We start from the raw sequence: 13,782 nt of genomic DNA on the forward strand, positions 1-13,782 counted from the left end.
TTCCGATTCCGAGCGCCTTTGGCAACTGATGGGATGCTCTTTTTTTTTTATCTTACGAAAATTAAAGGATCATCAGGTACACATTACGGTGAACAACTAAAATGCTTATCGGTTGCAGAAATTCCTTTTTAACGATTAATGATATTACGCCTGTAAACACCAATCAGAGACTCCAAAGATTCACGTGGAATAATATATATACAGCAGCGTGTGTATCGTTGTAAGCGAGTCGTAAAACGTTGAGACTCCGATAAGCAAAATATTAAATTTCGATTTACTCGCCGCGTAACATTCATCAACAAAGAGAAACCGTATTTATTCCATATGCGTTACGAAAAATGTAGTATAGTTGAGCACGGCACACTGGCCACAGAGAGATCGTAATCTCGCTTTCCAGAGCATTAAGAGTTAGGCGCGCGAAAAATTGACAAGCACATGTTTGTTGGATACGCGCGTATATAATATTATGTATAGGTACGAGGCCCGGTGAATCAGCCCGTTATAATATATACACACCCGGTAACACAAGCCGTCGCCACCGATGCTCGTTGCGCAACAACAATAATACACGCGACCGCGGTGCGCCGCCTGTAACCGTACACCCGTGCAATATAATGTAATCTTGAGTTTCTAGCCTCGCGTGAGTCCTCGATCGGCAAACGCCCCCCCCCCCCTTCTAATGAACGCCTCGCCGATTATATACTTTAATGCCCCGCGAGGTATGTAAATTAATTTTATTGTACGGATGGGTGATAAACAAATTTAGCTTATTGCGCGCGCCTGCCGTATTTCCCGGCTATCGCGATCCAATGCGATCGAGAATATTGGAGCTGTTTGATCATTCACGGAAAAACGTATTTTATTTTTTAACATAATAATGGCTGATCAGCGCAATGATTCCCATCTCCGTTGCTTTTTCTGTTACAGGTTATCACAGCTTGCCGTCTTAGCGAAGATTTTGTGCCTCCTGATGGTAAGTTCACACACGGCTCACGTTTACCCGATTACGCGTGGCAATTTTTTTTCGCACCTCCACATTTTTTTTATTTCTCAAGCGTATGGAGTTTTAAGATTGATATTTCGGAGTACAGATGGAAAAGTTGTTCTTGAACACGATCGTCATATAACTAATCACGCGAGAACACGACCGCAAGTCGTACACCCTCGCAGCAAAGCGCGAACCATCGGTTTAATCGATGTTTGGCTGCACAATCTTGTAATGCATCGAGGACGAATACAAGCATCCAGCGCTTGCTCAATCAATACACTCGAATGGCATATAATATATATATATATACTGCATGTTTTACTTGGGTATTGGTAGTGACGCGATGGGCGTTTTGCGGTATCTTCTCTCGCGAGAGTGCATTTGCGGGCTCACTATTCGTTGTAAGGTGTCTATGGGTCAGAGGAATCTGCACAAAGGAGCTGGAGGATTGGCCGACCTTGGCGCTGTGTCGCGTGCTCATCTATAATATACGCATACAGTCCTCACGTCGCGATCGATTACCATTGCCACATTGTAATCGTCACTCGCTCGACGCGTGTGCGTGTACGTACAATCTGGACGGGCCTAAGTATATTTTTTTTTTTTTGTAATTTGAACACTTTTGATTTGAAAGCATCGTGTGCCTGTAAATTACAACCAAAGTCCACGTCCTGTATTGCATTTAAGAGTAAACGAATAAATCATTTAGCTTTTTCAATTAAGTCGAATCAAGTGATCACTTTGGGGAAAGGGGGGGGGGGCTCCGAAAAACGCGCGATTGAAAACCAAATCCGTAATTAACATCCCGGAGATAAATCGAGAGGGTCTGGTTGGGATTTTAGAAGCAAACAACATACACCACAGCACACCGTAACATTACAAGCTCGCAACAACCCATACTTACCCAACTATTCACGTGCACCACAGCCGAGCGCGCGCATAACGACGTAATACTACCCGCAAAGTATGATAAATCGCGAAGCGGAACCCCCCCCCCTCTTTTTTTTTTTTGGGCCCTGATACGAATTTAATCGTTCGGATCCATTATTCAGCGATAATCGAGCGAAGGTGAAAGAAATCGGGGCAGGGCGGAGCAAAGGGAGGTATCAACTGACCCTCGCAAGAGAGAGCGCCAACGCAAAAATGTCTCCGAAATTTATGGCACCCCGGCACGCTCGCCACCTCGGCTGCACGGATATATGCATACTATATTTATTATATCAGCGCTATGTTTGCTTGTGCACTTCACCCCGAAAAAAGGCTGCCGTGAGAGCGCGTCTGTCTCATTTGAATAATCACGAACCTAATCCTTTGGCCCCTTCCTCGTTTCTCACGCTATACCTTGACTTTTCAATCGTCGTTCGAGTGCACATTTTCAATTTCATCGGCCGCGTGAAACAGCAAAATCCACAAACTTTCGGAAGCCTCGCGCGTGAGTACACACAACAACCCTCGATGCCGCGGTATCGGCCGCCGATCGGTAAGTCCATCGGATGCCCGCGAAATTACACGGAGGAGCTCGCGTGAGCGACGAGATGATTTAATCAATGCGTATACGCGCAAGTGTCGAACCTGTTCAGATAAATTCGATACGCCCGTAAGGGACGAGGGGGGGGTGTGGAGCACATTTTTTTTCAATCACATAAATCGTCTTTTGTCGGCCCGCGCCGTGCTTATCTCCCCTTCTCCCCCCTTTTCGCTCGCCACTGTCCATTTATCCGTGAAAAATATCATTGATCCGCGCGGACTCGATTACGTATACCTTTGCGTGACTTATGCCGCGGTAATTGAAAATATAACTCACGATCGCCCGGTTTGATGGATATCGGACGATTTTCATTAGCCACGCGGTGCGTGTGTTAACGTATAAAAATTTTTCCATTCACTCTCACGAGAGAGGGTAAACACATACTTTGCGACACTTTTACGGAGTACACGAATATAATATGATGTTACAATCGTGCGAAAGAGCCAACAGCCCCGTTTAACAAGCCCCAGGAATCACTTGGCGCGAGCATTAGCATGTCGTGTATACTTATGCACGCCGAGGGCACTGGCGCTACATATCATCGGGATATCTTCGTGAGAGTAAGTATATAGTATGTTGGATATTTCGTCGGGGAAAGGCCCGCGGGGAGAAATCGGAGCGCGTACGTAACGTGTATATATTATAATATACAGTGACGGGGGCCCTACATTTGAAAAACAAATTTCGTCGTAACGCCGGCAATTAATGAACATCGCTGCACGTACGTGTGTGTGATATTGTAAAAAAAAATGTATATATATACATATATATTTATGCATATGGACCCGCAAGAGCGAAGCCATCGGGCGCTATAAATAATCGGCGTCTTCGGGTTGAATCTTAGTTTATAATTACGAGCCGTTATATTACCGGCGGGCGAAGAAAGGAGGGCCCGCGGGAAGCGCCTCCGAGTCTACGACCGCGAATAAATTATTCGGTTATTATGTCTCAACTAGTACACCGGCGTATAATGTATACACATGCGCCGTGATATCCGCTATTGACATAATTAAATTGACTTCTCTTGTGGATTTTTCTCGCCACGTGTTTTATGGCATATACAAAGGTACGCATAACGTGTATATATTATATTACAGCCACAGCGCTTTTTTTCCCCCCGTGTTTTGTGATATACGACACGAGCAGTTTCCGAAATTGACTCGTCTCTTGCCCCCCTCACGGAATTTTAACGGGCCCTAATACGCGAGAAGCCGATTGTTCGCCGCGACTTTTGATTTACCGCGCGACACACGCGTACTAGGGAGACGAGACGAGATTAGCGTATAGTATACACACTTTTTCTCCACGCATACTTCCGCGTGCCTGATTAAAAGAGGTTTTTTGTTTGTATTTCGAAATAAAGAAAAAAAAAGTCACCAACAGGTCACTCGCCGTATACTAATTACATAATTTTCTCCATACGGCGGTAGTAGCAAATAAATTTCTCCCCACGGCCGGTATAGGCGTGGGTGTATACATTATAATACACACACATACGTGCGTATAGCCACGGGACAAAGAGTCGATAAAGCAAGGTGCAAGATTCGCCCGGAAAATCGCGGATTTATAGGACGCTCTCGCGCCCCGCAGCGCCTTTTATTGTGCCCGACGGATTTACGAGTATGTACACACACACACAAACACACGTATACACTTGCGGGCAAATGGGTGTATTTGTACACGCTTTGTTACAAATAAGTGTGTACACACGCGGCGCGTAGCAGTCGCGCGAATCGACCATAAAGGGAGGAATGTCTCCGCAACTACCCTTTTGTGAAACGACGTCGTCGCGCGGGTCGTCGAACCCTCCGCAGCCGAAAAGTTCTCGGGTTAAGGGAGAGATGTTGGCTGTATCATAGGTATATACACTTACTCCGCTTGCGTCATCGATCCGACGAGGGCAGTGGAACGCGTATAACGGGGAGCAAACGTAGAGGGCTCTAACGAATCTGCAAGGATTTTCCCGTAAGGTATAAGAGTATAGGTGGTAACAGCACGCAGTTGGGAAATATTTATACGCGTCGTTCGTGCGATACGGGCTATACGGGGGATTATTGTTTTATCGGGCGGTGAATGAGGGACGTTTAACGGGGCTGTTGTCGTCGCTGCTTTCAGGTACATATATATATTATATACACCCATCACCATACGTTTGTACTCTCGATGTGTTTTTGTTGGTTTATGGTTATCCTCGACCGCTAAACTGCGGATCCAAACGATAAAATCGTCTTGCCCGAATGTAAGTACACCGTGGAAGGTGCGAATAAAAATTTCATGATTTGGTAAATGTATGTGTGTTTTTTGTATGTGTAACGCCGATTTTGATTTGGAAAATTGTGGGCCAAGCAGGTGGTGATGTGCGGGGCAGTGCCATCGACGGTGCGCTCCGTGAGTCTATACTCGGTTTGCAGCAGAGGCAATATTACCGTAATGGGACGATCGGTCAGAGCTGCACGCCGAGACGACGAGAACGAGGAATTTCGTAAGTACCTGCACTCTGTTTTTTCACTTATTTTACATCATACTGTTGCCGGAAGATAATCAATTATACTTTTTTTTGTACACGTATTAATACACACGCGTGCAAAAAAAAAAACGCAAAATCGACGATAACAATCGCGGACTTATTTATATGGACCTGCGGCTAGCAAATGGCTGATTGTTTCTCGACGCACGAACACACACGCACATTCGACAGAGCCAAGGAGAAACCATCGGACAGATCGAGATCCTTGCGAATGACACGGGAATCGATTAATAGCCAATTGGAGCGATAGATTGCGCAAAAGTACGCGTATAGATGGGACGGAACCGATGGAGCGGCACCAAATTAATGACTCGAGAACACACTCGTATATATACTATATAATATATAACAGAGCGCGCGCGGGGGCCAAAGGGGGGTGGGGGGCGTTTATCCGATACGGGTCGTGTATAGCCCTGATAAATCGACACGCGCGCATTTGCATAAATATTGCCCATTGATTATCACAGGCTGGTTTTGTTGCATCTTCTTCTCCTTCCTGGAAGATCTGCATATTTGTCTTTCGACACAAACGTACCTACATATACAAATACGTATATACGACCGACGAGGGGCAAAGAGACAAAACGCACCATCCACGGCGGATTCCCTCTCTCATATATACATATATACTTGTATAGACATTCAATTATATATCCGAGAGCTGTATGTATAATGGGTGGAGTCACGGATGACGAGAGGTTCTCGAGCTGCTGGGACGTTTTTATCGTCACCGGCCCGGACCACCTTAATGAATATTCTAATCAGGTATATCTTTGATGTTTTTTTTTTTTTCTTCATTCCCGGAAAGGGGTCTCCCCCCCGTATTCTCTGCTTCTCGCTCCTCATCCGCGCACGGGCGCAATCAATTAAGGAAAAGCCGGTGGCGCGGCTGTTGTCGCGTTGTCTCCTCGCCGAGACATCCGCGTTCACTCATCGCCCCGTTTAATTTACGACTCGTCCGACTGCTCTCGCGCCTCTCTTAGCCCCGCTCTGTTATAACGAGCACCGTCGGCTGCATACCTACCTTGTGCACATAAACACGATCGGCTAATATCCCCCCGCTCTCTATACCGGCACTCGAGAAATCTGGTATTGTATACGGTGATTGTCGACATCGGTCCAGCGGAACATTAAACGCCCGGTCTATCGGAATGCTGAAGGAAGTCCCTCTCGCTCATAATCCGTAACGCGTGTGATACACAAAGTAAGCACCGGCGGACGGTGTACCTGTTTTTCGAGCCCAACGACAAACGGCATACCTACTTGCTGCCTTTCAGCGGAAAATTCAATTCACCAGACGCGCGTGCCGTACTATCGGAGGGGAGGGAACAGAAGGAGCAGTAGAAGGTTGATCATTCGACCAATAGCTCTTTTTACAAATTCACGGTATGTCGCAAAAAATCGGCAAGTGCCAAGAGGGCAATGTGAAAGAAAACAAAAATTGTCAAAGAGATAGGGGGGAGTCGCGCGGCGGAAAAAACACAAGCATAAAGAGTCAGGCCGGAGAAAAAGTAGGTACTGCGGGTATGATCGTTTCAACGCCCTTCGATTAGCATAGAAATGCGCTCGTAAAAAGCTCTCGCCGTCGCAGCACTGGAGACTGGAACTCGCGGGTCGTGTGTATAGGCGTTCGCGTGTTGTTTGTCACGCGCGTATGTCTGCCAAAGCGGCTCTCGTACTCACTTTTTTTTTCCGCGGGTACGGCCTCGCGAAAACACCGCGGGAAAACACGGAAGTTGAGTCTCTTTGCATTTACGGTCGCGTAAAACGTCCAGGAAGAAACCACGGGCGGGGAGGATCGTAAACAACCCTGGGTTCATTAACGCGCTCATTTGCTTATTTATCACCGCGTAATGCAATACTCGCTCTCGCGGCCATAACGCCGTCTATTCGCAGCCGTGGAACGTATTAGCCGATACAAGGAGAAGCATATATATATATATAATATCGGTATGCCCGTGAACCGGCAAACGTCGAGCGCTCGTGTCACGAGGAGTGCGTGAACCAGCGAGGGGGTCGTGGGGACGTGAATTATTCGGGGCTGGCTCTCCCATGCACGCGATTCCACGAATCTGCATCTCCCGCGGGGATCGATAAGGCGCCGCGCGGGCATAATACGCCGGATCCCCCGTTGAGAGAATCCTCGGAACGCTCCCTCCCTCTGGCTTCTACGAGCTCCGTCGCGAGATTCCGCGGCTTCCTAGCCGCCCCGTGCGTGTGTGCGAATTTCTCGAGTCGCTCACGTGCTTGGGCACTTCGAGAGCCGCTTGGGATGACTTTGGCTACGCGAGTCTGGACCCTGGGCGTCTTGGTCCCCAAGCCGATACCAGCTGAAGAATAATAAACGATCCCGAGACTGAGGTTAGCGTATCGACAACGCATCGCGTTGTACACTGCTTTGAAGCGTTCCATGTATAAAAGAGTCCAAGTTTCCCCCACCGAAGAGGGAGGGAATGGAAAGGCTTCTCTCCTCGTACCGCCTCCTGGTTTAATTTTCAAGTCGGCACCTCTGGGGCTGAATTTAATTATCCCAGCCACGGCGTGGACTGTGATTAGTGCGGCTCTCCTCAACCTGGTAAACCAGACGTCACCCGTCGTGCCCCCTCGAGGGTGTATCATCAGCTCGTCGCGCGTGCTAACACGCCCGTGAGCGTAATCACTCGGTCGAGCGCGAAGCTAAAAGAGAGGGGATAACTACTCTTGGAGGCGGTGGATTTTCACTTGGGCGGGATAATGAGTTTTTCTCGCGCGGCCATGCAGTAGGTGCGTGTATAATAACTTCTCCTCGGATATTTTTCGATATGTCGTTTTGCCAAGGACACGTACCGACATCCGATCGAGAGAAGCGGCCGAGAAAAGGGAAAGTCTGCTCGCTTGGGTGCTAATGATATAGGGTCACTCAAGCACTGCACCCGCGTGTCGGTGTTGTATAAACGAGATTCTACTCTCTGTGGTGGCTCGTATATCTATTTTTCTATAATCGGCACCGATTGCATGGCGTATCGTAAAAAGGACCCTCGTACAGGGGACGAAAATATGCACCGCTATAGTAACTTTGTAGCGAGAGCGGGCTATTGGCGTTTTTTCGAAATTTGTGTTTCCGGGCTAACCGACGCCAGACTTCGAATACAAGACGTGCATGATAGTTATGGTGTGTCTTTAAACGCGCCGCGACCTCTTTATCCCTTCGAGCGCAATGGAAAATCGGTACGAACCAGTTCGGGTGTCGAGTTTACTATCGTCTCCTCCGATTCGAGTGGCAAACAACTTATACCTACCCTTTGAGGGCATCAATCGGGCGCGAAGTGAAAAACCGACATCTCGCTATCGTAAGGAGCCTTTCAAGACGTTTCGGTGCTAAAGATAAATTTTGGCCCCAAAAAAAGCTTAGACCACCGGCTCGTAAAAAGAAATACCACCTCCCTGTAAACGTACAGAGGGGAGGTGCCGAAATTTATATTCACGAGCGCTTTCCATTGTTTGCCGGGGCCGACCGTTGATGAAATTTTTAGAATTTACTAGGGCGATAAAGCTGTCGGGGCTCGTGTACACGCCAAAAGCGCGTCTCGGAGGATGAAACGACTTTCCGCACGGTATATAATGTGGGCCCTCTCGGGCGTAATCGAGGCATTTCCCAAATTGGGCGCCCGCCCGGGCATCGCGCAAAAGGGGCGTCGGGGAAAGAGAGCGATTAATCCCTCGCACTTATCGCCGCCCCATCTGAGCCCTCGCCCTCTTATATACATATATCCTCCTCGTACCGGCAGATGAGCGGTATACAAGGTATGGTATACTATAAACAGGAAAGAGAAATCGAGCAGTGCCCAAAGTGTAGCAGAAATAAACAAGTATAGGTACAAGAGCACGCGGGGGGAAAAAAAGCTCGGGAGCCCAATAGACGGACAAACGCATAACCAGCGAGGAGGGGGGAGGGGGATATACGTGATATTCGGTGCGGAGCGCAGATTAGAGGCTGCCAAATGAATTAAAAGGCAATTTTAATCAAAAGCAGGGTGCCGGCTTTTAGCCGCGATTACCCACGATAATAACAACACACACACACACACCGAGACCTTGCCGATGCTGGGCCCTTAAAGCCAGAGCGACGCCCTTCCTCCTTTCTTTCTTCCCATCGTCTTTTGGTGATGGGTATACGCGTTACGAGACGCGCGCGCGCGCGCGAGCCCACCTTGTACATATATACGTTTTATATTGTGTGGCAGGAGGGATGAGCAGGGGTCCACTCGTATATTACCTCTGCGGAGCCGGAGAATCGATTTTGCGGGAGCGCGCTCCTTTCGGGACTAATCGAATGTACAGTCTTTCTCTCTCTCTTCCTTCGGCCCCGTAAGCAGAGTATATATACATATCCTTTGCGGCGGTGGCGAGAAAGGGTAATGATCGCCGTTCACGGAACAACGCCCGCTCCCGCGGCCCCCGAGTATATATTAATAATATCGCCCTCCGTTGTCTCGGAGGGCGCGCTCACTTATATAAGTGGCCAATCAAACGTCCTACGTGCCTTTTGGGATTGACATCGGAAGCTGCACGGGGCACGATGGGCTGTTGTTACATGGCTTGGACGTGCGTTTTAATTGCTCATCCGAGTGCCCCGTACGAGATAGGTACGCGCTTGATTTTTCCCGCTACAAGTGCAGAGTCCCGCTTCGATCAATCGGCGATAAATCGCGAGCGTGTACCGATCCCGCGTGCCGCCGAGAGAGCGATTAAAAGCAGGGTCTCTTTGATCCTCCCGCACTCGAGAGCTCGATTACTTACTACTTGCCCGCCCCTCGAATTTTTTTTTTCTTTTTTACCCCCGTTTCTCCAATGACAGAGTAAGTGGCGGCCCCCATCGAGACACGTCCTCGTCCGCGCTGAATTAATAGCTCAATTTCGGCTTCAATGCGGGTTATTGAAATTTTTTTCCAAACAAACGACAACTTTCACTCGGTGAACTGAATAAATGGTCATACCTGCCCCCGGCCTTGCACTCGAGTGTGGGAGAGGATGAAATATTCCATTTTAGCGGAGCTCCGAATTTCCATGCCGATCGTCGATGTCACGTTTTATTTTGCCGATCGTTGTGCGTACTGCACTCATTACAGGGAGGATCAATAATATAGATCGCGGCTCCGAGCAAAAGTCAATCGACTCATTTTTGCAGCGTATAGCGATCGCAATCGGTAAATCCCATCGCTCGGGCGATAAATTCAATTAGTCATTAATGGGAGCTGCCATTAGCGGGCAGAGCTTACGTGTATAGGAGCAACTCTCAGGTACCGTTATAGGCGCTCACACGCTCGTGTATACCAACATGTGTACACATATTGTGGTGTATTCGATGCATCCTTCCTGCAACGTATAGCTTTTATGCGTATCCTTACAACTCTGGCTTGTGCCGATCGTTTTACACTGTACTGCTTGACGTCACGATTTAAACCTCATGTATTACACCTCACGGTTATTCAAAGCCAAGTTTTATGTACCATTTCCGTGGCTACTTGCAAACAAACAAGTGGCTCCTCGGCTTTCTCCCTCTGTTTAAACTTTCGTTTAACAGTTCTAATTTCACAACCCATAGAGCCATCCTCCACATCGGTAAATCTCGAATATAAAAAAAAAGAGGAGGAGGAAAAAAAAGAAATGAATCGCCGGCGGTCCTTGCGGTGAATATATTTACATAACAGTCTCTATCAAGAACCGCCCGTTTGTTCGGATATTTATTGAGGCTCGGCTCTCCCTCGCTCGAGATTCCCCGTAAAGAGAATCGTCAGGTAGGAAAAATAAAAAAGAGAAAAAAAGTACCGTGCGCCTCGTAATTCATTTGCCACCAAATATCTATATTAATCCAAGTAACGCACGAGAAAACGAATCGAGCTGGATTGAGCCTTTACCTAAAAAACTGTGTCTGGTCGACATATATAGTGTTTGTTCTTACCTCATTGTACCGGTGCGTCCATGCACGCAGAGAGCAATCCGGTTTCAGGGGACATTCTTGATTTTTATGTCGGATCGTACAAGAGGAAACCCTCTCTGGACCACTCGAGCTCACAGAGGCAAAGAGAGAGAAAGAGAGGAAGGGCCGCCCTGCTGACTTTTCTCCTTTGATTCCCTCGCTTGTTACTTCTCCCTACTCTTTTCCCCATCACCAAAACGATGTATTTTTCGGCCTTTGATTTTCAATTATTTATCCCCCCTGGCTCCCCTGGTAAGCCCAAAGTTTTCTTCTCTACTGCTGGCGTTCCGTGAATCGGATTTTCGTCGGGTGATCGAATCGGTTCACGCGGCGCCTTACCGGGCGGTCCTGGAACTCGAAAAGTCTCCCCCTTTCCTTCTCACGGAGGCTTTACGACACACGCGCACGAGCGATTACCGCTAAAGTTAATGAAAAGCTCACTAATAAGGTATGCATACACGAGAGTCATATACTTCAAGATAATAAATAAATAAAAAAAAAAAAAAAAAGGAGCAACTGCCCGAGCTCTTATCTCCCTCGAATATCGATCTAATAATCTTAATTCCTCTTTCCCGGTACAGTATACACGTGTAGAGGAGGAAATCCCGTGACTCGCGAACCAGAAGAGCACACGTTTCCCGTAAAATAAGCGCGCCACGCGGCGTCTCGTGGAAAAATTAGGAAAAAAAGCCGTGCGACCGTTTTATTTCGTAACGAGTTTTCGCCCAGATACGGTGGGTCGTCTCGCCTCACAAAAGACCGCACTGTGCCCACAGACGGAGCGGGCGCGGCTCTAAGTGACCGAGTCAACAGCGAGCGCCCCTACCCCCCCTTTTCCCGATGATTAACACCTTTGGCGATATTGACGGGCGCGCCACGCGAGAGCCCATGTAGTAGATACATACACCGAAAGGGGAGGGTAAAAAAATCGCCGCCGCTCGTTCTCGGAACTGCGGTGTACCGACACCTCGATCCGCGGACTTGCAAAGAGCTCCTCCGATTCTCGGAAGGACATGCCTCCTCTCTCGCCTTGTGTACGGTCGAAACGTGGTAGCGATTGATTATCTTCCGTACAATGGGGCGCTTGGAAAAATTTCGGGTTTTTTTTTTCCCATGAAAAAAAAAAAAAAAAAAAAAAAAAGAAAAAACTAAAAAAAAAACAATTGCTCCGTTTCGTTTGATTGCAGAAAAACTGACAACCCTGACGGACGACTTTCAGATGAGGATGTACATCTACGCGGAAAAGAGCAAACGATACATTTGCTTCACCAAACGATGGAAACTGGTTGCAGTGGTGGGTACATGTTGTAATGATTTTGTAGATCCGCGAATGAATGAATGATAATAATAATAATAATAATAATCCACGATTGCGTGTATCGGTTGGTTGAAATTGCAGCCCAAGAAAAAGAGGGACAAGTTCAACTGCATGTTCACGGAGGTGTACAGCGGGAGGTACCTGAGGTACCACTCGGTGCACAACAAGAGCCGGTACATAGGGTTCAACAAGAGCGGGGCCCCGATCTCGGTGAGGAACAAGCACAAGGAGTGCCTCAACTTCATCAAGGTTAACCCGTTCTCGGGCGTCGAGCGCCACAACGAGATCGTCGCGTCGAAGGGCGGCATGAAGCGCATCGTCGAGGCGCTACGGCCCGCGAGCAGACCCCACCAACCGGTGCACAGCAAAAAAGCGACGGCGTCGGGGGTGACGGGCAAACGCCGCCAGCAACAGCCGATGAACTCCCTCGTACCCTCGGAGAGCTCGATTCTCCAGGACAACCGGCAAATAATACCCCGCCACCACCACCACCGCCACAAGCACACCGGGTTGCGGCACGAGGCGGCGGAGGGGCACGAGAGGCGGCCATCATCGCCCCCGATGGAGCCCAAGACCGTCAGCAGCAGTAGAGACCTGCTGCAGCTGCGGGCCGAGGCGGTGGCGGCCAACAGCAAGTATTGAGCCGCCGCCCGGCGGCTCGTCGATCAAGACTGCAGCCTCAGCCGCGCGAGCCGGGCCATCAGCCGCATCAGCAGTAGGGGGCTGGCGCTCGGATTGGTCAGCGCGGCGCTCGCTTGGGCCCGGACCTCCTGAGCATCATCATAACTATACACGTGATCAGCAGCAGCAGCAGCGGACGAGAAGCCGGACTACGTAATAATACATAGGGTGTACTTACTACTTGTTAGGAATGAATTTTCACAAGAGAAGAGACTTGGGGGAGGCCGCGAGCGAGCCACTCTCTACCACCTACTATTATTATTATTATTATTATTATTATTATTATTATTATTATCATCATTACTATTAATAATATACTTATATATACATACATCTATCATATTGACACTCACTTATAGGCACTCTTGCTTTATACCTTATCACGGGTATCATCGGATCGTATGTATGAACAAAGAAAAAAGAAAAAAAATACATATATGTGTGCTGATATATATATATATATATATATATATATATATAATGTACATGCATGCAGCGAGTTTTACAAAAAAAATATGTTGGGTGGAAAATCGTTTGGATATATTATGTACACGACTACTTGCAACTGACGACCACTACTACAGATACTGCGACAATATTATTACTGTCACTGCAACGACTATACGTATACCGATACCATCACTATATACTTACCGTCTGTCCATGTGGCGCGCTCGTACACGTACACGTATCGTTTGGCGCTCCACCGTATAGATGCAAGGGGACCGAGCGAATTTCGCGTTTTACGAGACTCATTGGCCCTGTTGCATACATTACATGA

General features: G+C 48.1%; 1 protein-coding gene across 3 annotated transcripts in view; it reads left to right on the forward strand.

Annotated features, from left to right (window-relative positions):
- Window positions 1–13,491, forward strand: part of LOC106646811 (uncharacterized) — a 113,793-nt gene extending 100,302 nt beyond the window's left edge. For 2 of the 3 annotated variants that reach the window (XM_089592014.1, XM_014362949.3), the window contains exons 2-5: window positions 928–973; window positions 4,863–4,998; window positions 12,190–12,296; window positions 12,402–13,491. In XM_089592014.1, coding sequence (XP_089448140.1) covers window positions 928–973; window positions 4,863–4,998; window positions 12,190–12,296; window positions 12,402–12,962 — 850 coding nt within the window. In that variant the 3' untranslated portion in view covers window positions 12,963–13,491. The remainder of the gene's footprint in view (window positions 1–927; window positions 974–4,862; window positions 4,999–12,189; window positions 12,297–12,401) is intronic. The other variant, XM_014362950.3, reaches the window with a different exon arrangement.
- Window positions 13,492–13,782: the final 291 nt, after the last annotated feature.

This window comes from Copidosoma floridanum, unplaced genomic scaffold (genome assembly GCF_036245765.1).
Source record: "Copidosoma floridanum isolate Cflo_tuat_1 unplaced genomic scaffold, Cflo_Japanese_pri ptg000014l, whole genome shotgun sequence".
Lineage (NCBI taxonomy): Eukaryota > Metazoa > Arthropoda > Insecta > Hymenoptera > Encyrtidae > Copidosoma > Copidosoma floridanum.